The 23,504-nt window shown below is 52.0% G+C and overlaps 2 protein-coding genes across 3 annotated transcripts in view; one reads left to right on the forward strand and one right to left on the reverse strand.

The window, feature by feature from the left end:
• The first annotated feature begins 140 nt into the window (after positions 1-140).
• On the forward strand, positions 141-18,020 carry LOC116944242 (uncharacterized). The gene is made up of 2 exons (XM_076068240.1): positions 141-6,726; positions 9,786-18,020. Exon 2 carries the CDS (start codon positions 11,033-11,035, stop codon positions 12,170-12,172), a length of 1,140 nt encoding a protein of 379 aa, XP_075924355.1. The 5' UTR covers positions 141-6,726; positions 9,786-11,032; the 3' UTR covers positions 12,173-18,020.
• LOC116944042 (A disintegrin and metalloproteinase with thrombospondin motifs 16-like) overlaps positions 18,003-23,504 on the reverse strand; it is a 64,229-nt gene continuing 58,727 nt past the window's right edge. For both annotated transcript variants that reach the window (XM_076068238.1, XM_032957434.2), the window contains exon 22: positions 18,003-23,132. In XM_076068238.1, coding sequence (XP_075924353.1) covers positions 23,002-23,132 — 131 coding nt within the window. In that variant the 3' untranslated portion in view covers positions 18,003-23,001. The remainder of the gene's footprint in view (positions 23,133-23,504) is intronic.

Below are 23,504 nucleotides of genomic sequence, written 5' to 3' on the forward strand. Positions count from 1 at the left end.
TGTTTTCTGTGTTTGATTTTATCGCCAATGGTGTTTGAGGTGCTAAATTGTTTGTGCTCCGTGTGTATATGTGCATGCGTATGGGGACAGGTGTTGCAGTGGTTAGCGCACTCTGCTACGAACCCGCGGCCCACGTTAGATTTTCGCTCACGATTGATAACAGTGGTTAATATCTGAACCAGTGATGGGCCCTCCCCTACGTCGACTCAGCCTGAAATACGTTACCCGGTGCCATGCTTGTAAACAGCACTGGGGAGACAAAGGTGGCTGAGCGTGTTACTGGCCACCCACCCCCTCGCCTGCCGTGCTTGCCTCAATAGCTACTCGCTAGCAGCACTTGCCCAAACAGTCTGTTAAAAGGCTACTTCGGGGGTGTCTGTATGTATGTTGACCTTTTATACCGTATGTAGCCAAGCGTGTACAGCGGAGGTGCGGGAGAAGGACGACAAACTATATGTAAGCATGCACATTTACATGCGCATACTACATAAATGAGCACACGGAAACATACATCAACATGTATGCACACAACCTCAACATTACCTACATAGTTCACATGTCACAAAAAGCATTCTGCCACACTCGCACGGACATTTTTGGGAGGGGGGGGGGGTGGTGACTCAATGGATCGCGCACTGCACTATAAACCCGACCACTTGAGTTTGACTCCTTTCACCACGTCTTTTGAGTGAACTCTGAACCGTTCCTGTACCATCATCCTCTCCATCAATCCCCCGTTGACCAGCGTGGTGAAGCATGGTCAGACAAACTCTACGCGTAAGCTGCACATCTCAGGTCTCAATCTCCGCGCCGATATTCAATATCTCGTTAAAAAAACAATGCATGTCGCTGATAAGCTTCTTCGGGAATTGTTCACCTGCTGAAGAAGCTCCCAGCACGTGGAACGAAACATCGCTCGTCGATTTCACCCCCCCCACCACGTTTTGGGAACTTGAAATGAAGTACGGTAACGATGTCCGGCGTTTCACCCCACGTGTCTTGCAGAAGAAGTTCTCCCCGGCACGTGTTTTGTCGCGTGGTTGGGTTCACCCCAAACTCCCGTGTCAAGAGAGCCAGGGTATAATGCCTCGCTGACGGGGCCTCCGGTCGCGTCCGTGGATGTTTTGCATCCTGTAGCCTCGGCGACGCTGCCTTGTTTCCCATGGATTAGATTGCCCGCGACTGCCGTTTAATCCAAGTCGGCGTCGAATCCCTGAATCCCCGTCTCGCTATAACTTGCCAAGCCACGAGCCAGACTCCTCTTCGGGTTAGGGCTACGACTGAGTCTCCTTGCGATTTCGTTGGTGGCGCGAGCGGCGTCGGTGGACACCAGCTCGTTGCGGAATGCGCGATCGCGCTCAGAGCGGCGAAGTGTTGGGACGAGTATCGTGTGTTCGTCTTGAATCAAATTTGTCCTCCAAACGTGACAAAGCCCGTTTGACTTTGCGGCGTTATACGGTCCGCCGGAAGGGTGGACTGGATTCAACAAGTGTTTGTTTAAGCACGGCTTTCAAAGTAGCTTGGGATTTTATTAATTGACGTCAACTCGTTGAGAATGACTAATCTTGTCTCCGGAAATATTTTTGTTTCGGGAAGTGTTGTTACAGTCACAAAACACTTACGGATCGTGGTTGTCGCTCGATTGATTCGTTTATTGACTTATCAATTATTCTTATTGATTATCAGTCATCGCCAATGATTGACAGCGCTCGCTGTGAGTGTTGTTAAAATCTTATTTTTTGTTTCACCAAGTTGAGGGCTCGAGGGGGACCAGGTTAGTCTCATTCTTAGTTGTGACCTAAAGACAGAAGCACGAGTCCAAAAACACGAACAGCGCTGCGGAAAACAGAATTCAGAGCCTAAACAACCCAAGTGGATACGACGGCAATAAGAATCGCGGTACAGAAGAAACTGAATCATCATCGATATTAACTCAATGCGTTATAGGTGAACCGGCAAGATTTCTGAAGGGACGCTGTCGCGACGAAAAAAATCTCATTCTAATGAGTATCGGTGGATAGTCGACATTGATACTCCGTGAGTCTTCCTCGGACGAACATTGCGGCATCGGTGCTCATCTCCTGGCTAAACCATTGCAATAGCCGGGTGGGGGGCGGGGCGAGTTTCTCCAAATGGAAACTGCTGTTGAACATCCCCACAACGTGGTGCCCGTTTTAAAAGACCCCCAGAGGGATACGATGGTTTTGAGTCAACCCGCGACCAGCATGCGAACCTTCAACCTTGCGATTCCTATGCTGGTCGCTCGCTCCTCCGCTGAACCACCTGACGCTGAGTCGACATTGAGCAGAAGAACGTTGAGAAGAAGAAGATGAACGCCTCATTCAGCTGCGGTTCTGCCGATCTCTACGCCGTCCGTCTCTGTCCGCTCTGAACAAGGCCCAATGCCCAGAAACGTCAGCCTACCTTGGTATAACCTTTGAAAGGTGCTCTGGTTTCAAAACGTGGCAGCGCTTACCGCCAACCCCTCCCCCCCCCCCCCACCCAACGTCAGCCAAACAGACCCCAGCGAATTGGCAGTAGAAAAAATAAAAATCAAACTTTCCAATCTGTGTGGGTGGTCGCTCTTTATTATTCGCTGCCCCCGGCTGTCTGGGATCTCTTCCCCCCGGGCTGTCCGCGCGGCTTGCCCCAAGTGCGTCGACTGCCGTTGTCTCCGCTGGCGTGTGTGTGTGGTTCTTTTAAGGTCATACCCCCCCTCCCCCCTCTCATCCGCCTGCACCCCCAGCGTGCGTGGTCGTCGTGGCACGACGGCCGAACATTTTGGGCTCCGCGACCGCGGGCGCGCAACATCGGGACGAGCGGCACGCGGTGCGCGAACCCCCTCCGGGTGCTCTGGGGAGAGCTGCCCAGTTGCCGATTCTCTGCCAGCGTTTGTATTCCGAACTGACGGGAGTTTACGTCTGTTTTGTGACACTGAACAGTTTAACGCCCTTTGAAAGCGTCCTCCCTCGAGCTATCGCAAAGGGTTTTAATCGGCAGGCGCGGGCTAATTATTTAATTCTGAATTACAGTCCTCTAATTGCTTGACGTGCTGCGTCCAGTCAGAATATACTGGAGAAATCCTATGAGCTATGAAGCTCTTTCACAGTGGTTGAGTGGTTAGCAGGTTGGACTTCAAATTCAGAGGTCACGTGTGGTGGGGTAAAGTGTGGGTACCCCCGTTGACTTAAATACATCTGGCCAGTGTGGAAGAGTAGGCCAAACCCCTTGCAGAGGGGGGGGGGGGTGGAGAGCGGAAGGGGGATCTCCGGCGCTCCCTCCAGTGAATGCTCCTTTCCACCAGCAGTGGCGTAAGCAAGATTATTGCAGAGCTGCATCGTTTCCTTTACTGTGTCAAAATCCACTTAAATAATAATTCAATAATAATGTTAACAATACAATATATATTTATATTGTTTTACTCATACGGCGCATCGTTGCCCGCTCTGCGCGCGCCACACGCCCAGCTGTCAGACGCCCACGAAGCGCGAACGCGATGACACCGGAGATATTAAAAATAGGCGAGCATGCCTCCACACCCGAAACGAGCGGCTTGTCGAACCGGCCTTTGCACGTAACAACTTCCTCTGATTTCAAATTCCATTTGCATCTAGCCGGGTGGCAGTCGAGGTGGCTACTCAACTGTGTATCACCAATTCTCGGTGGGGTTCCACAGTGGCGAGATGTTAACTACTACCCCTCGTCTGTGATACAGGAGGTCGTGGGTTCAATCTTGACCCTGACGACGCTTGTATGTTTGGAGTTTGCATGTCTCTCTCCCCCTGGTCTCATGGAGTTTTACTCCAGGTCCTCCGGTTTTCCCCTCCACATTTACAATCAATGTGCGTATTTGGCTGCTGTATATTTCTGCATGATAAGCCGTTTGTTGAGCTATCATCTGTGGCCAGGTCATTTATGAAAAAGAGCGAGATAGCTCACTGGGCCTTACCTGGTAAAATAAAAAAAATAGTTAATAGTTTTAGTCTAGTACTGTTGCAGAGGCAGCAGTGAGGGTTGCTGGACCGCCGCATGAATGCTGTGAAATTCCCTTCTTCCCGTGGGCTTGCGTTGAGGCGGTCGCCGTACCCTGGCTCAACCAGGATACAGCGATACTACGGCAAATGCCGACGCCACCTGTTAGGTCTGTACGGGATAGAGCGTTGTCCCCTCGCGCGCGTAGGATTTCTCCGGTTGGTCCGGTGTACTCACACGTGTATAAATGCTCGCTAATTAGCTGATAATGCCTTAACATATATAGGGTTGTAGAGCTCGGGGTGGCATTTGGCGCCGGCTCACCGTCTTGGCTGCTGTTGCCTTTCCGCTTGCCTGTGGTTCCTCCTCGCTCCTCTCGAGTTTTTCTTTCGCTCAGAGAATGAGCCAACACCGCCGTTACGAGTTGAAATGTGTTTGTCATTTACAACGAATAAATGAAAACACAACCAGGATGTGAAGTGCCCTAAAACATGACGGTATTTTTTCTTTTTTACAAATCCCATCAGCAACACAGCGGCTTCGGGAGTATATATGTTTTTTTTATCAGAGGAATAGATTAAATGCTAGGAAACTACCGGGTTCAACATTCTGTCTTCCCGTCAGCCTTAATCCAACACAGGCGAACCTCCACACATTTATCGGCAAGGGCCCTCTCTCTATTAGACGCGGGTCCTACCGAGTTCAACACGAATCCTACACGATTCGTAACAAAATAATAATCACCGCCGTTGTGGAGACTATCGAAACAGGGTGGCCACCCTCGTCTGGTTTAGACGGATGGAGAAGGGATGACCGGTTTGGATACCACTCGCTCAGGGGTCAAGCAACCAACATAACAGTGGCATTACCTCACGAACCAGTCCATAAAGAGCCGCGTGCGGCTCGAGCTACAGGTTGCCGACCCCTGTATTAGCCACTGATGTTAGCCGTGGCCTGTCATCCGCACAACAGAAGAAGAACCCCGTAATCTAAACGCAATCAGTGTTCCGCGATTCTTGTTCACCGATAACACTCGTTAAGGAGCAATTCTGAGCCACAAATCCGAAGCAAATGGACCCTCAAAAGAGAGCTTAAATGGAAGGCGTGCTCGCGCATACTAAATTATCACGCGTGATTAACCGCTGCCGAGACCCATCAAGGGACGCGTTGGTGTGTTGGGCCACTGTGTACGGAAGCGACTCGCAATTATTAGCACAAATGCGCGGTGCGCGTGCACAAAGCGGAGGAAGAAGCGTCGCTGAGAGATGGCAGAGGAGTAGGAAGTTTGACGGGTGCCGTCCGTTGCATTTTGCCAGCGATAAATCATCCCAATTACACGTAAACCTGTTGAGTGCCCTGGGCGCAGAGTGGGGATTTACAATATTTTCAGCGCTGGAGTTAAGCGGCTGCTTAATTGAAACTGTTTTTGATGCACTTCACAATGTTGTTTTCTTTTCTCTGTCCATAATCCGGGAGGGATGTCTTCTTCAGCTTACAAGTGCCATCTCTATCCAAGGCTACTCCGATACAGTGGCTCCTAGCTCATTACATCTTGCAGTTCACAGAGCGGTTTGCTCGTGCAAGGCTGCCCCTGCTGATGAGGCAATGTATGGCGTCACCGCTGGTGAAATGTTAACTACCTCGCTTGGTATACAGGGTGTTATCCGGACCCTGAAGCCTTTATATTTGGAGTTTGCATGTTCACCCCGTGGTCACGTGGATTTTTCTCCGGGTCCTCCGGGTTTTCCATCTACATTTAGAAGCAACGTGCATTCAAAGTATTTGGCTGCTATAAATTTTCCACACGACATATAAGCCACTTCGTTGAGCTATCATTTGTGATAGCCAGGTCGCATCTGAAAAAGAACTAGTCAGATGACCTTACCCCTGGTAAGATAAAAAAAATATATAGATGTTTCATTAGTTGTAGTTTATAGGCGCTGGTTGACTGCTGCTACTCGCTAACAGCACTTGCCCCAACAGCCTGATGAAGCTATATTGTGTTGGGGTGGTGGGGCCTTTGTGCGGTGGCTTCCCACGCGCTCGGCTCATCATGACGCACGGTGCCTGGAGACCATCTCGGTGTGAAGGGGACAGGAACGTTGGAACGAACAAACGAAGCCAAACGAGCGACGGGGAGTCGTTTGCGGCCCCCGCGCTGCGCGGCGCAATTAGCAGTGTGATTCGACCGTCCTTCGCGAATATTCGTCTGCAAGGGCGACGCTCGTCCTTGGCGGTGTAGGGGGAAATAAATAAATAAACACATGCATGCCGTTATATGAACACAAATTTTATTAGAAACGTCTCATCGGGACCCCCGCATTGTGTGGACGTTAAGTCAATGTCTTATTTGATAAGTAGCGATGTTTTGGGCAATGTCCCTTTTTCAGAGCGTGATATTATATATAGATGCCGGAGAGATAGAGTGGCCAATGAGGGTTCGGGAAGGCACTAATAATACACACCATGGCGCCTGATGAGAATTGCATTCGATTTTTTTTTTCTCATTAACATTTTTTTCCGATGTTATATGAATAGTTATCGAATCTTAATATTTCGTTTTGTTCCTTTCTCAGTCAGCTTGTCCTGGTGAGGGTCACGGCGGCAGCATGTTGAGTAGGGTGGTCCAGACCTCCCTGTCCCTGGCGACAGACTCCAGCTCTTGGGCATTCCCAGGCCAGCCGAGCGACATCGTCCCGCCAGCGTGTCCTGGACCGGGCCCTGGGATCTTCGCCCAATGGGATGCGCTGCCCGGTAGAGTTCCAGGGGGAGTCTTCCAGGGGGGGCATCCTTATCGGGTGCCCGAACTACCTCAACTGGCTCTTCTCGATCCGGAGGAGCAGCATCTCGACTCTGAGGCTCTCCCGAATTACCGAGCTCCTCACTTGATCACGGAGAGTGAGGCCCGGCAACCCTGCGTAGAAACCTCATTTCGGCCCCTTCTACCCACTAATCTCATCCATTCAGTCATTACCCAAAGCTCATGACCATAGGTGAGGGTGGGAACGTAGATCAACCTGTAAACCGCGAGCTTTGTTCGAGAACTCAGCTCCCGCTTCACGACCACGGAACGGCACAGCGCCTGCAACACTGCGGACGCCGCACCGATCCACCGGCCGACCTCCCGCTCCCACTCACCATCACTTGCGAAAGAAACCCCAAGGTACTTAAACTCCTCCACTAAGGGCAGCTGTTCCCCCTCACCTGGAGAGAACAATCCACCATCTCCCAGGAGGTGTCGATCCTCATTCCAGCCACTTCACACTCGGCATTAAACCGTTCAAGTGCACGTTGGAGGTCACAGACTGATGAGGTAAAGAGGACAACGTTATCTGCAAAAAGCAGCGACGCCACCTCCATGCACCTGTACTGGATACTCTCCATACCTCGGCTGCGCCTTAATATGCTGTCCATGAAAATTACAAACAGGAGTGGAGACAAGACGCACCCTTGGCGGAGTCCAACACTAAACAGTGAACGACTTTGATTTAGCACCAAGAATACGGGCACAGCTCTCACTCCGGGAATAGAGGGACCCGATAGCGCACACAAGCGGCACCGGTACATCATAGTCCCGCAACACCTCCCACAAGACATTGTGGGGAACACGACTGTCAGATGCCTTCTTCAAGAAGCAGAGATAGATTGGAGAAGCGTATTCCCATTACCCCTCAAATCTCTGTGAGTGGGAAAAGAGATGGTCCATTGTTTCAGGACCCTGATAGAATTTGCATCGTTCCTCCTGAATCTGAGGCTCGACCACCGGGCAAGCCTCCTCCTCTCCAGCACTCTGGCATAGGCTTTACCTGGAATGCTGAGGAGTGTAATTCCACTGTAGTTGGAGTACACCCTATGGTCCCATTTTTTTTAATGGGAACCACGACCCCATTTAGCCAATCCAGAGGTACTGCACCGGGCTTCCATGCAACATTGAAGAGGCGTGTTAACCACGACACTCCTACACTGTCCAGCACTTGCAACAACTGGGCGAATCTCGTCTACCCTGGCAGCTTTGCCGTTATTAAGACCCTCGACCGCCGCAGCAACTTGAGTAGCCGTGATGGATCCAACCCCCCAGTTTTTTCCAGGGCTGCCTCCTGAGAGGAGGGCATGTCCACCGGGTTTAGGAGCTCCTTAAAGTGTTCCCTTCCACCTCTCGACTATCTCCTTAGTTGAGGTCAATGTTACGCCGCCACCCTTACTGAGAACAGCCTCCGCCATGTCCTGGACCCCCTCCTAAGGCGTTGGAATATTTGCCAGAACATCTTTGAGGGTGCCCGGTAGTCCCTCTCCATGGCCTCTCCAAACCCCTCCCATGCCCCAGGGCTTTCGCTTCGGCGACTGCTGCAGCTGCCACCCTCTTGGCAAGCCGGTACCTCTCAATCGAGTCGGGAGACCTTTTTCCTAGCATAGCTCGGAAATCCCCTTTCAACTTCACACCTTCCCAAACCACTGGTGTCCACCAGCGTGTCCTAGGGTTGCCTCCATGACAGGCACCAACTGCCTTCAGGCTCCAGCTTTACATAGCTGTTTCCAAAATTGAGATCCTGAACATCGTCCACTCAAACTTATTGTCCACGACCTTTCCCTGCAGTGCAGGAGAAGTTTTTTTCCGGAGGTGGAAGTTGAAATCTGTCTGCATTGGGTCTTCCGCCAGGCGTTTCCAGAAAACCTGCAATTCGTTTGGGCCTTCCACGTCTATCTAGTCGGTGCCCCAAGTGTCAGATCCATCTTACCACCAGGTGGTGATCAGTTGACAGCTTTGCCCCTCTCTTCATCCGAGTGTCCAGAATATACGGGCTTAGGTCCGATGATATGACTATAAAGTCAATCGTTGATCTTCAGCCCAAGGTGCTCTTAACTCTGATACCAAGTATACTTATGAGCATGCTTGTCTTCGAACATGGTATTATTGACATTCCGTGTTTGGGTTCAGATAAGGGGGGCATTCCTCCCAATCACGACTCTCCAGGTATCCAGGTATCGCCAAGTAAGACTTGTGTCGGTAGGCCTCATAGCACTGCACCCACCATCTCTAAGAAGGTCGAATACTCTGAATTGCTGTTTGGTGCATAAGCACAGACAACGGTCAGAGTTTTCCTGTCTGAGACCCCAATTCTCATTGAGGCAACCCTCTCATCCACTCGGACAAACTCCCAACTGAACCGCTCCCAGGTGGGGCCTTGTGAGTATCCCCACAGCTGCCCGGGGCCTCTCACCAGGGGTTACTCCAGAATAGGAGAGACACCACCCCCGACCGAGAAGTTTAGTTTCATTGCCAATGCTGTGTGTGGAGGTGAGACTATTTCGAGTCGATATCTTTCCACCTCCTCCACCAGCTCCGGCTCCTTCCCCCCAGTGAAGTGACATTCCACGTCCCGATAGCTAGGTGTCCATCGCCAAGGTCCAACTCCTAAGAGACCATCCCTCTCCCTGCCACGCCCCGCCCCCTCACCCTTCATCCTGCGGATGCTGGGCCCACAGGACAGCACCACGTAGCCATTTCTGGCTGGGCTCGACCAGGTCACGTGGGTCACCCGGCCACCAGGCGCTTGCCTGTGAACACCACCAACAGGCCTAGCGCCCGGGGGTGTATCCCGTGTCTGGGCGAAGTTCCCTTATTTTTGTATTTTTGAACCATTCATCAAGGGCTTAATGTTATATGTGTATATATATAGTTTTTTAAATCTTTTAAGGCTACAGTGTGGTTGATGAATGTCTTTGTGCACCACTCCAACGCAGCAGAAGCAGCGTCACCAAAGAATCTGTTTAACACGGCTAACCTGGGGATCTTTCTCTGTGTTTGTCTTCAGCTGTGATAGGCTGATTCAACTATGTGAAGAGACTGCCGCCCTCAGATGAAGTTGCCTGGTCACTTTGCGCTGGCTAAGCCCGGTTGCAATTCCTCATGGGTGAGTATCTCTATATGTATGTATGTGTAGTGATTCAACTTGGAGGCAGTCATTCTTGGAGGCACTTTTATTATACACACAATCTCTCTTCACACACCCTACAGTCGCCTAGGCTACACACTCCCTAGCCTACACACAACACTAGCCGTCTAACACCGATGGCGCTGACCGATACAGCCAACAACCGTATAGCAGGGCAATAGCAAGCGACGACGACTGCGGCGACGAAGAGAAGAATGACGACAACAATGGACTTGAGCAGCACGACGGGGACCCCACTCCATACGACAGCCCAGAGGTCCCCCACTAGGGCCCTTCTTTTTCTGTCAGCGTGGCCTGGCTCCGCCCCCGGCCACGCCCCCTTTCTAGAACCTACCGGCGAGTTCTTGGTGTGCCCCTTCCGTCACCTTTCCCCTAGACCCCCCTCTGGAGTATAATCTGGCCCGCTGACGTCAGGGCTGCCGTAAGCCGCAGATCTCCTCCGTCAGAAGCCAGCGCTATCCTGCTACATTACTTATTCCATGCCACTACATATGCGTGTGTATGTCTGTACGTATGTATGTGTGTCTGTCTGTACGTGTGTGTCTGTATATATGTGTGTGTATATTTGATGGGGTGCGATAGTGTAGCAGTTAGCGCGCTGCGCCATGAACCTGGCGACCCGAGTTCGATTCCCGCTCACGGCCAACACCAGTGACGATTATCTGAACCGGTCCCGGGCCTCCCCTAGGTCGACTCAGCCTCAAATGAGTACCTGGTGTGGTGTTTAAACATTGCCACTGGGGAGACAAAGGCGGCCGGGCGTGGTGCTGGCCACCCACCCCCTCGTGTACCGTTCCGGCCTTCATAGGTGCTCGCTAACAGCACTTGCCCCTACAGTCTGTTAAGGCTATATGGGGGATCTTTGTTTTGTGTATATTTGTGAAAAAAATCTGTCGCTCAGTGGGCCTTGCCTGGTTAAAATAAAAATAAAATACTTTAGTTTGAGTATCGTAACTTCACGTCGACGTTAATTACGATGATTGCGATGACGACGACCGTAGGGACAATGCTGCTGATGACGACGATGACTGATGGAGCCGCTGATGACAACGGCGATGAGATGATGAGCATGATAATGATTACACGGTGCATCGGGAGTTAACAGCATGAGTCATCGCGCTTCGTCGTGTCGCTCGTCTCACTCGTATCACTCGTGTCTCTCGTGTCTCTCTCGTGTCTCTGGTGTCTCTCGTGTCTCTGGTGTCTCTGGTGTCTCTCATGTCTCTGGTGTCTCTGATGTCTCTGGTGTCTCTGATGTCTCTGGTGTCTCTCGTGTCTCTCTCGTGTCTCTTGTCTCTCTCGTGTCTCTCTCGTGTCTCTCTCGTGTCTCTGGTGTCTCTCGTGTCTCTCGTGTCTCTTGTCTCTCGTGTCTCTCGTGTCTCTCGTCTTACTCATGTCTCTGGTGTCTCTCGTGTCTCTGGTGTCTCTCGTGTCTCACTCGTGTCTCTCGTGTCTCTGGTGTCTCTGGTGTCTCTGGTGTCTCTCGTGTCTCTCGTGTCTCTGGTGTCTCTCGTCTCTCTGGTGTCTCTCGTGTCTCTCGTGTCTCTGGTGTATCTGGTGTCTCTCGTGTCTCTCGTGTCTCTCTCGTGTCTCTGGTGTCTCTCGTGTCTCTGGTGTCTCTCGTGTCTCTCGTGTCTCTCTCGTGTCGCTGGTGTCTCTCGTGTCTCTGGTGTCTCTCTCGTCTCTCGTGTCTCTCGTGTCTCTGGTGTCTCTGGTGTCTCTCGTGTCTCTCGTGTCTCTGGTGTCTCTCGTGTCTCTGGTGTCTCTCGTGTCTCTCGTGTCTCTCGTGTCTCTGGTGTCTCTCGTGTCTCTCGTGTCTCTCGTGTCTCTGGTGTCTCTCGTGTCTCTGGTGTCTCTCGTGTCTCTCGTGTCTCTTGTCTCTCTCGTGTCTCCCGTGTCTCTGGTGTCTCTCGTGTCTCTGGTGTCTCTCGTGTCTCTCGTGTCTCTCTCGTGTCTCTGGTGTCTCTGGTCTCTCTGGTGTCTCTGGTCTCTCTCGTGTCTCTGGTGTCTCTCGTGTCTCTGGTGTCTCTCTCGTGTCTCTCGTGTCTCTCGTGTCTCTCTTCTCTCTCGTGTCTCTGGTGTCTCTCGTGTCTCTCGTGTCTCTGGTGTCTCTGGTGTCTCTCTGGTGTCTCTCGTGTCTCTCGTGTCTCCCCGTGTCTCCCCGTGTCTCTCGTCTCTCCCGTGTCTCCCGTGTCTCTTGTTTTGTCTCTAGACGACTCTCTACCCCGACAGCGCCGGCAGCGTGAGCATGGCGTGCTCGCAGAGCGGAGCTGCGAGCGTCGTTGGCGGGCGAGGAGGAGGATGTTTGTGAGATGCGCACGCCGCTGCAGCTAATTAGAACCACAGCGGGGGCAGCCAACCGGGTCCCGATGATTCACCGTTCACACTCGATGCTCGCGTGCAGAATCGTGCACATGAAAACTGGTATTTTTAGTTATTGTTGCTAATGAATCGGTGCTCGCCGATTCGCAACAGCCGCTCGCTCGCCCGCCCGCCCGCCCGCCGGCAGTCAGTCACCTCCTCGTCAGTCTGCTATCGCTATTACCCGCCACGGTTGCCGTGTCCCGTGATCGACTATAGTCGGGTGCCTCCTCCTGCATCACGCGTGTGTCGAGGACCCGGGTCGACCAGACACTGACTCGTCATCTACAACACACCCGTTCAATCAGCGATTCACTCACCCAACCCACTCGCCAACTCACAAGCCCACTCACTCACCAGCACATAATGATCCCCCGTGTGAACTTAACTGACTGTTGAGGCAAGTGCTGTTAGCGAGTAGCACCTACGAAGGCCGGCACAGCACACTGTTATAGGGGGTGGATGGCCAACACCACGCCCGGCCGTCTTTGTCTCCTGAGTGGCGATGTTTGCACACCGTACCAGGTACTCGTTTGAGGCTGAGTTGACCTAGGGGAGGCCCAGTACCCGTTCAGATGATAGTCGCTAGTGTTGGCCGGGAGCAGGAAACGAACCCGGATCATCGGGTTCGTAGCGCCAGCGTTCTAACCGCTTCACTTCCGCTCCCCACTCACCCACTCACCCTCTCACCCTCTCACCCACTCACCCTCTCACCCTCTCACCCTCTCGCCCACCCACTCACCACAGTGCAGCTCACCTCACTTCTCTCTCTCCGCTACTCCCCTCGCACCAATGCTCCACTTTGCAATTCATTCCTCCCATCATCGTCTCCTTTCCCCCAAGCTCTTTATAACAACAGTAATAACAATAACGTTGCCCGAGATATAAAAAAACGACACTCTTCATCTGTTACAACTGTGACGGTAGTGCTGATTGTTGCTGGCCTCTTTGGGCTCCTGCGCTCAGTGACCACCGTGCGGACAAACAGAGGGACGATGATCACCTGGCCGTCTAACCGATGTTTTAAAACTCAAAGCTCAGCTATTTTAATTTCATCACATAAGGCCCACTGAGCTATAAATAACTCTTTTTTCAGAAGCAATCTTGCCACAAATGAAAGCTCAACGAAGTGGCTTATCACGTGGAAATGTAAAGCAGCCAAATACCCTGAAGACATACATCTGTATGTACTGTGTGTTATTCAACACATGTATCTGTGTGTGTGCGTGTGTTGTGTGTCTGTCTCTCCGTGTGTATTGGTCTGTCCGCGTGTGTCGTTCTGTCTGTATGTGTCTGTGCATTGGTCTGAACATCTGCCAAGTGCATTGGACTGCCCTGTATGCCCGTCTGCCCATCTAAGACAATGTATAACCCTAGTGTGCTCTTCCGATTCACTAGACTATTCAACTTTTTACTTTATTTTACTAGGAAAGGTCCACTGCGCTATGTGGCTCTTTTCAGAAGCGACCTTGCCACAAATGATAGCTCAACGAAGTGGCTTAGCGTGTGGCAATTTACAGCAACAGCCAAATATGCGACCTCCTGCATACCAGGCGAAGTAGCTGACATCTCCATTCACTTTCTTTTGTCAGACCTCACGTAGTCGGGGGCGGGGGGCGGAGAGCGGGGGGTGTGCGGCGGTGTGCCTCAGGGGGTCTAGGAAAGTCTATCGTCCTGCCCCGAGCGACGTGAGGAGTAGCACATGGTGCGATGGTCTGCGGGGGCGACCCCCTCCCCCCGCTCCCTCTGCCCCCCCCCCACCCTTCGAGACCGTTTCTGTCTTGAGAGGCGCTGCCAACAGCTGCTAATTACAAAGCAGTGGCCCCCCTCTGCCGAGCAATATTGCTTTAATTCTCGAAGTGTCACCCTGGACACGGAGCTAGGCTTCACATGCTCGTGCTGGTGATGCGAGCGTGTGCGTGTCTGCACGTGCTGGTGATGCGAGCGTGTGCGTGTCTGCACGTGCTGGTGATGCGAGGGTGTGCGTGTCTGCACGTGCTGGTGATGCGAGCGTGTGCGTGTCTGCACGTGCTGGTGATGCAAGGGTGTGCGTGTCTGCACGTGCTGGTGATGCGAGCGTGTGCGTGTCTGCACGTGCTGGTGATGCGAGTGTACGCGAGGGGACCGCCGGTCCCGTAGCGGTTGGCGCGCTTGCGCTACGAACCCGGTGACCCGAGTTCGATCGCCGCTCTCGGCCCGCCAACACGGGTGACGATTATCTGAACCGGTCATGGGCCTTCGCATAGGTCGACTCGGCCTCAGATGAGTAGCTGGTGCGGTGTGTAGTGAGCGGGCGGCCGGGCGTGGTACCGGCGACCCATCCACCTCCTGTGTTGTGCCGGCCTCCATTGGTGCTACTCGCCAACAGCACTTGCTCCTACAGTCTGTTGACGCTATACGTGTGGGGGGTTATCGTCTCCACAGTAACAATGTTTTCACATTGCACCAGGTACTTGTACCTCCGATGTGCACGGCTGGCTGCGTGCGGTGCGATACAAGTTCAACATACATACTCATTGGAGGCTGATTCGACCTAGGGGAGGCGCAGAACCGGTTCAGATAATCTTCACTGGTGTCGGTGGCCGTGAGCGGGAATCCAACTGGTTTTCGTAGGCGGGATTGTAGCGAAATGCGCTTACCGCTGCGTGCACAATACACACGCACAAACATCGCGCCCCCCCCCTCCCCCGTATAGCCTGAACAGACTGTTGGGGCAAGTGCTGATTGCGAGCACTACACGCACACACACGCGTGCACACACACACGCACGCGCGCGCGCGCCAATTTAAAGTGTGCGTCTGGAGAAGTGAAAGAATGTAGTAGTAGCTGTGGTGGTGTTTCATATTGCGAAAGTGCAACTGGGCTGCAAGTGGCATCTCAGTTTTAAATTGAAATCACCGGGAGGCCACAGCAGGTGGCGGGCAGAGCGGGCGGCGGAGCATCCAGCCATGGCGTGCCGTCACGTCGGGGAGAGGGCCACGCGCGTGAGAGAGGAAAAGGGAGAGGGAAAGGGAGAGCGAGCGAGCGAGAGATGAGATGAAAATAGAGACGAGAAGAGGGGTGTGTGGAGAGAGAAGACAGACAGGGAGAGAGAGAAAAAATTTTTGCGGGTAGATAATTGTCCCTTTTGCGATTATTTTTTTCTTTCTTTGAATCATTCTTGCCGAGTGTGTGGGCGAGTGAGTGAGTGAGTGGGTGAGCGAGTGTCTGGGTGAGTGAATGCGTGGGTGGGTGGGTGGGCGAGTCAGTAGAGTGAATTGGTGAGTGCCGCATCGTCAGTCACCCAGATTGCTACTTCCCGCTGAATTCTATCTGTTTAATTGGTGAGTGGGTGGCTGGGTGAATGAGAGGGTGCTGTGGGTGGATGGGTGAGTGAGTGATTGGGTGCGTGAATGGGTGGGTGAGTGACTGGTGGCTGGGTCGATGGGTGAGCAATTGAGTGACTGGATTGGTGAGGGGTGAGCGGTGAGCTAGGAACGGGGCACTCCACACCAGATGTGACAGCTGTACCACAGCGTACCAAGCGCATTACGGTTTCTGCACCACTTGTGGCGCCCATTCCATCACCAAGGCATTGGCAGCAACAACGCCTTGGTCATCGTCTTCATTGCGGCTAAACCCTCCTTCACTCCATCTGCACTCAAGGTGGGGGTGTCTTGTGCAGGGGTTGAGGTTAGGGTTGTGGTTACTAAACTAAACTATTCAACTAAACCATTTTTATTTTACAACGTTAAGGTCCACTGAGCTACATTGCTCTTTTTCACAAGCGACCTGCTCACAAATGATTGCTCAACGAAGTGGCTTATCATGTGGAAATGTATTGCAGCCAAATACTCTAAACACACGTTGTTGCTAACTAAACGTGTAGGGACAAACCGGAGGACCCGGAGAAAAATCCACGCGATCACAGGGAGAGAGACACGCGAACTCCAAATATACAGCAGCAGCAGGCGTCGGGATCAGGATCGAACCCATGACCTCCTGCACACCAGGCGAGGGAGTTAACATCTCGCCACTGCTGCACCCGTAACCGTTACGGTTACTTGACGATGGGAGACGAGTAATAGTCTCACGCTGTGGATGATGATGAAGAGTGAGATGATAGGAGGAGGGGTGAGGCGAGTCAAGACAGAGGAGAGATTGTAAAGCCGTGCGATGTTTTCTTGACGGGTAATCTCAATCTATCCCCGTGAGTGAATTCGTCCTCTTGCGATTAATTTAATCCCTGCTGAGAGTTTGAGTCATTGGGAGCAGCGGTAGGTGGGGGGGGGCAGAGAAGGGAGAACACTTTCTGTGATAGGATTTAAAGGTTTTTCTTTTTTTGGGTTCGTGTTTCTCTTCGCTGCGGTTCATGTAATTATTTCCGTTTAATTTGCAGTTGATGTGCCATTTTAACGATTAATTAGGAATATTATTTTTTTGTGACAGAGCGAGAGCGAGGCAGGAGGCTCGGCTAATGCCATCGATCGCAGTGCATCCGACTAAACCATTGAGTTGTATTGCATGGACACAATTGCACTCCTGTGGTTTGTCTACTATGTATCTCTGCGTATCTCCATGGGCCTCCTTGGGTATCTCTCTCTGGGTTTGCTATACAGTCCATAGTATGGGTTGTATGACCACAATCGCACAACTGTCTTTACAAAGGAGATGTGCGCATCGTCCTGCTGACCATGTCCTGATTGTGCAGTTGATGGTCACACCAGCAGTGTCTTCGAGGACGAGGAATGTCGAAGCCAGGAGGAGGTGCGACGACGTTTTATTCTCGAACGAGGAGTTCCTTCTGGAGGGGCCCGCGGTGTTCCACTCCGTTCGCCGATGGCAGCAGCGGTAGCGGCAGCCTTCCTCCAGACCTGGGTGAGACTCTCGGATGGTGACAGCGGCAGCAGCAGCATGATCCCAGCAGGGGGGATCTGAGTCTGCGACGAGGTATCCATGTTGAGGTCTCGGTTGTCATTAGCCTGTGATGACCAGTTGTGCAATATTTGAGATTTACTCTACCTACAACAGCCCGCCGTTGACAGGGGAATGGTCGGTAAGCGAACACACTGGGCTCTTTGAGACCCATCGTAAAGCGATTAGTCGTTAACAGGGGTCCTCTTTTAGATGGGTTCTACTCTACCACTACTATACACTACACTATGCACTACACTACTAAGCACTACACTACTAGACACTACACATTGGGCTGTATGGAGGCCTGTCGTGAAGTGATTCGTTGTTAACAGGGGTGCTCGTTAAAAGGGGATCTGTTGTACACAATTTGTCACACAACTCATTTGAAAAATAAGTAATTGCCCATAGCCCGAATTTGGGCCGGTATGTTTACAATTGCCTGGGCCGACTTTTAGTCCCAGTCGGTCACCGGCGGTCACCCATGCAAGACGCCTACCTAGTGTCAATCATCAGTGTCGTCATTTGGGCCCGAACCCCCCTCTGCTGAGCCTCCGTCTGAGTGAGCGTGGTACGGCCGGACGCATTGACGGCTGATCTGGTCATGGACACTTTGACGCTGTAGCGACGACGCACGTTATGTGATTTTGATTTGTTTTCGCTGTGTCCCCCCCCCTGCCCTGCGCGCACCTCCGATTAGCGCAGTGGGCTACGCACGGTGGTGCGAAAGAATGCTAACCAACACACGAAACAAAATGCGCATGAATTAATAAAACACGCATCGGCGCGCGAACAGAGTAGGACTCGGGTCCGGTGCGCACGTTGGTGACGTAAATTGTTTTTATTTATTATTACAAAAGAGAAGAGACAAGTGTGTAAATGTAAATACATGACAGGGCCTGCACACGAACCCGACGGTCTGTACACAATGTACAAGGCGTGAGGATCGCACGCACGCACGCGAGAGACACAGGCAGAGTGTGAGAGTGTGCGCACGAGAATCAATTGACGAAATCGAAACTTGTCTTCTCCGTAAGGACCTCCCTACGAATGTTCTCTTTATGGGGGGCGGCGGCGGCGGGGGGTTAGGGGGGTTTATGGGGGTGCTGTCTCGTTGGTACGAACGAACCCATTTTGTGAAATCAATTTAAACGGCCGCGTCGCATTCGTTTGCTCGGTTTTGTACGTACGTTGAATTTTTTTCGCGCCGTACGTAGCCCACCGGGCTAATCGGAGGTGCGGAGTTTCGACCGTTTGCCCGCTCACTCTCCCAGCCCCATCCTGCCCACCTGCCAAAAAGTTATCATTAATATATTTTTTCATAAAACTAATGAACGAAGATTACTTTTGACAAGTGCTGCAAAGAGAAGGGGGTACGGGGGAAGAACGGATTCTGCCAACGATCGCCGTCGGTGAAGGGAATTTCGGACAAGGGTGACAGGAATGAGGAATAAGTTCGACGTTTTGCTCCACGCGCACTGGCACCATCTCCACGAGCAACCCGTCAAACGATGGTGAGATGTTAAGTGCCTCGCTTGGTATACAGGAAGTCGTGGGTTGTATCCCAACCCTGACGCCTGCTGCATATTTGGAGTTTGCGTGTTCTCTCGCTTTCCCGTGGTCGCGTGGATTCCCCTGCCGTTTCTCCCCTCCACATTTATAATTAACACCACACGTTTACGAGTATTTATCTGCTATAAATGTCCACGTGATGACAAGCAACTTCCTTGCGCTATAATTTGCGATAGCCAGGGTCGCTTCTGTAAAAGAGCCGCATAGCTCAGTGGGCCTTTACCTGGTGAAATAAAAAATGCTTTAATAGATTCAGTTCCCCCCCCTCCCCCCCCCCCGGAGACGCGAGACCGTGACGCCGAACGACACCCGCGACGTCGTCGTGAGCCGACGGTGACAAGTGGTCATCGAATCGCCATGACCTGTGTGACCCCCGGTGAAAACCGTCGATCCGTTTCTTCTCTCGGCACCGATCGACGCGCCCGAGCACCCGCACGCAAGTTGGGAAACTCCGTTGTACGCCGCTTACCGCCCCGCTCCCCGCTGCCACCACCAACCTCGCGTTCGCGTGGCCCTTCAGAGGGCTGCGAAAGTGCCCGCCGAGATCGAGAGTTTCAATAGAATACCGTCGATGGTAGGAGCCACGCAACAACGAGCCGGACACACAAGCTGGCTCTTAGCACGGGAGCGCCTCCACGCACCGCAGTGTTTGGATCGCAGAGGGCTTCATGCTTTGTTCTGATAGACAGAGGAAGGGTTCGGCTCTGCTATTGCCTGCTCACGCTCCTCCCGGAGGAAGCGGCCCTCTGCTAGTGGGAGACTTAGAGAGCCACCCCTTCCGGAGAGGGTACGTGCGTCGACTCGTGTATGCTGGCAAGACGTCTTAGGAGACGACGGGAGTTGCCCACACTTTACCCCCCAGCGCACGCGACCTGCTGATCCGTCGACTAACTGCTAATACGACATGGTTACTTTATACATTTTGAGTTCCGCTGCGAGGTTTGTGCAGCCGCTGTCCGTCATTATGTTTTAATATTTCCTTTTCGTTTTACACACGTGTGAGACTAGTTAATTCGCATAACGGCGGTCTGTTACAGGAAACGTTTTCTGGACGACGATGTCCTTCGAGGTTTACACGAGGGGGCGAGTTCTATTTTTTTTTTTTTCAAAAGAGGATTTCGAAATATTGAGGTTTTTTTTCTTTCAAAAGACAATATGGGATCTCTGTTGATAATACAGCGGCTCGTCTCACTATCACAATTGAGACGCGTCACCGGGCCAACAAAACGCGACGTCGCTTTTGGCAGGACGTTCACCGGAAGTGAATGTCCTTGCAAATGTTGTCCATAATCAAGGGGCGTTTCGTTTTGGGTTAGACGGTCTATATATTAAAGTGTCGTTTTGTTTACGTGCTTAAACCTTACACATTGGCTGTGTCGGGTGGTGGCGGGTTTCACGACACACGAAAAAAACCCCTCCCTTTAGTATGGATTTCCTGTGATTGTCAACCTTTCGGGTAAATCGTAAAAAGTAACCAGGCGTGTTGCCGCCCCGTGAGTCTGTCGTGGAATTACGACGATTCATTGAATTGGGATCGTCTGGAAATGTGTGTTTTTTTTTTACGTTTCAGCCGATCGCGACAACGAACGCAATCGTGACAATTCACGGAGAAGGCGACATCCTTCTCACTATTGTGTCAATTCAAAGGAAATGCGAAACTTCATAATTCACCAAATATGACACATTATACGATTGTGTCAATTCACCGGAAACGTGACGATTCGTCCGATCTTGACACATCACAGAACGTGGAACGCTTCGTCCAATCGGTGACAATTCATCAGAAAGTTTACAGTGCATTGCTTGCGACGGTCCATCGTAACGCGACGATGCGTCCCAAATCGTGGCAATTCGCGCACACGTGACCATTCCATACGAATTCGTAGGGTCGTGAAAGTTCCGTCGTGAAATCAATGCAAACGATCCGATTGGCGACGATTAATCTTCCAGCAGGTGAACTCCCGGCAGCCGGATGGGGCGCGCAGCTAGACCTTTTCGAGCACCAACAGGGTAAGTGATCTCTGCATGAGGCTCACCGATTATGTCCTCAATGGATTTTTAACGATTATTCAACTCGGGGCCACAATAACGCTTCGTGACGATGATCCAATGTCGACGCAACTTTGAGTATCGAGCATGCCGCTTCGCCGGTAGGGACTCGACTGTCGAGAAAACGGGCCACATCGATGGAAGGGTTTGCGTACATTTTTTTTTTAAATCCCAGCGCCCAAATTCTTGTCTTTTATTTTTTTTCCGACTGATTAAATACACGGGACGAAATAACGAACGCGTTGGGTGCGAGACCTTTGGGAAGTTGAGTTAATGCGTGTGCAATGGGTTTTCCTTCCGTCGTGTTTCCTTCCGTTTGCATTAACATCACAAATATTGCAACGTCTATCAGTCCATTACAATTGACTGGAGAGCACCAAAACGTAGTAGTAGTAGTAGTAAATAATAATATCATTGATAACAATAATACAAAAAAAGGAAAATACTGTGCAAAAGCCATTCTTATGGTACATTTCACATTGGTGAATCTACAACTTCCCCGTGCAGCACAGGGGGCTCATTGTTGCCCTCTTAAGGAGAGCAGTTACAAGAGCTTTTAAGCGATTTATTTGTCTTATATTTGTACCGTGTCTGCATATTTATAGATATACACACACGCGCGCGTGCGCACACGCTTATTAAACTTCGCATGCTCCACTATGTTATCCTGATTTATTTTCTTCGTGTCTGCGTCGTTACCCTTCATCACCCCCCACAGCAGCTGCTTACGACTTTAAAGACGTCTTTAAAACTTAAGATGCGACATCCAAATCTGGCAAGCTGCTCTTGTAGCTTCAAACCACCAAGGCTGTGTGGTGTTTGTGATGCCCCCGGCTTCTCCCCCAAGTAGCCCCCGAAAAGTTGCCAATGACTTTCAAGTGACACTGCAGTGATGCCACTGCAGTGACTTTGTCATACCTTAAAGTTTTGTCATACCTTGTCGCTGCAGTGGGCGCTATTAACTACCTCGCCTGCTATACAGAAAGTCGTGGGTTCGATCCCGACTCTGACGATGCCTCTATATTTGGAGTTTGCAAGTTGTGGGTTCGATCCCGACTCGACGATGCCTTTATATTTGGAGTTTCCGTGTCTCTCTCTCTCCCCGTGGTCACATGGTTTTTTTTCTCCGGGTCCTCCGGTTTTTCCCTCCCAAATTTAGAATCAACGTCACGCGTTTTGAGTGTTTGGCTGCGATAAATCGGCACGTGATAAGCCACGCGCAAACTCCAAATACTATATACAGCAGGCGTCGGGGTCCGGGTTGATCCCACGGCCTCCTGTATACCAGGAGAGGTAGTTAACATCTCGCATGGTGATTTGGGCCCCTGCCTTCATGAGAGGTCATGGAGGGCCCATTGTGAGCTGAAGGCACAAGGCGTTGTGCGGGTTTAGCGGGGTTTGGGAGGCCACACGGGACCAACTGTCAAGGTGGTGGTGATGATGTGTTAAGGTGATGTGTCAAGATGATAATGATGTGTCAAGCTGATGATGTTGATGTGTGAAGGTGGTGATGTGTTGAAGTGTACACTGTGCTGTGTGTGAACAGTGTCTCGGAGTAAGTGTGGAGAGCGGCTGTGTAGTGGTCAGCACGCTATGCTGCGAACCCGGCGACCCGAGTTCGATTCCCGCTCAATAACAGTGGCGATTATTTGAACCGGTATCGGGCCTCGCCTAGGTCGACTTAGCCTCAAATGAGTACCTGGCTCGATGTGTAAACATCGCTATTGGGGAGACAAAGGCGGTCTGGTGTGGTGCTGGCGACCCACTCCCTCGTGTGCCGTCCCGACTTTCAAAGATGCTCGCTCACAGCACTTACCCCAAAAGTCTGTTAAGGCTGTATGGGGGATCTTTGTGTACTAAGTGCGTGCCAATTTGTGTGCGCCCAGTTGGCACGGTGGCGAGCATCTGCCAGTCATCTCGGTCGTACCCATGGCACCTTTGGTCTCCCGTGACCTGCCAGCAGTGAGCCTTTGACACGTCACGCCATAAGCCTCAGGGTGCACCTCGCCTGGCACAAGCGCTGCGGTGACGTTGCCGCCACTTGCGTGGCTGTCATGGTGAGACAGTGCTCGATACGTGTATGTGTGTACTGTGTGCAAAACGCTGCTTATCGGATGAGGTTGGTGAGTGCGCGTGTGTGTGTGACGCTGCTCAGATGATGAGGTTGGCGAGGGTACTGCGTGTGTGTGTGTGACGCAGCTCATCGGGTGATGAGGTTGGACGGCGTGCAGGCCTGGCAGCACTGCTTCCCGTAGAACGGATGGCTGCACACGGCATGGCGCGGCACGAGCGAGCACCACGTGTAGTGATCCCGGCACACCGGCACTTCGCCTGCACACACAAAGACAAAAGATCCCCCCCCCCTCCCGTGTAGCCTCGACAGACTGTTGGGGCAAGTGCTGTCAGCGAGCAGCACCCACGAAGGCCGGCAACGGCGAAACGAACAGGCGGAGTGGCCAACACCACGCCCGGACGCCTTTGTCTCCCCGGTGCCCGTGTTTGCTACGCGCGGCACCAGGTACTCATTTTAAGGCCGAGGCCGGAGATCGAGCTCTGGTCCGCTGGGTTCATAGCACAGCACGCTTCACGCACCACCACGCACACAATTACAAAGCTCCCCCATATATCATTTACAACTTGGGGCAAGTGACGATCGCGAGTCGCACCCGTATAACCTCCCGATTAAGCGCGGTTGGCTACGTA

This window comes from Petromyzon marinus, chromosome 20, assembly GCF_048934315.1.
Source record: "Petromyzon marinus isolate PM22_M1 ecotype Great Lakes invasive population chromosome 20, UKy_Petmar_22M1.pri1.0, whole genome shotgun sequence".
Lineage (NCBI taxonomy): Eukaryota > Metazoa > Chordata > Hyperoartia > Petromyzontiformes > Petromyzontidae > Petromyzon > Petromyzon marinus.

Coding starts and splice junctions, on each gene's coding strand:
- LOC116944242 (XM_076068240.1), top strand. CDS start 11,033: ATGAGTCATCGCGCTTCGTCGTGTCGCTCGTCTCACTCGTATCACTCG.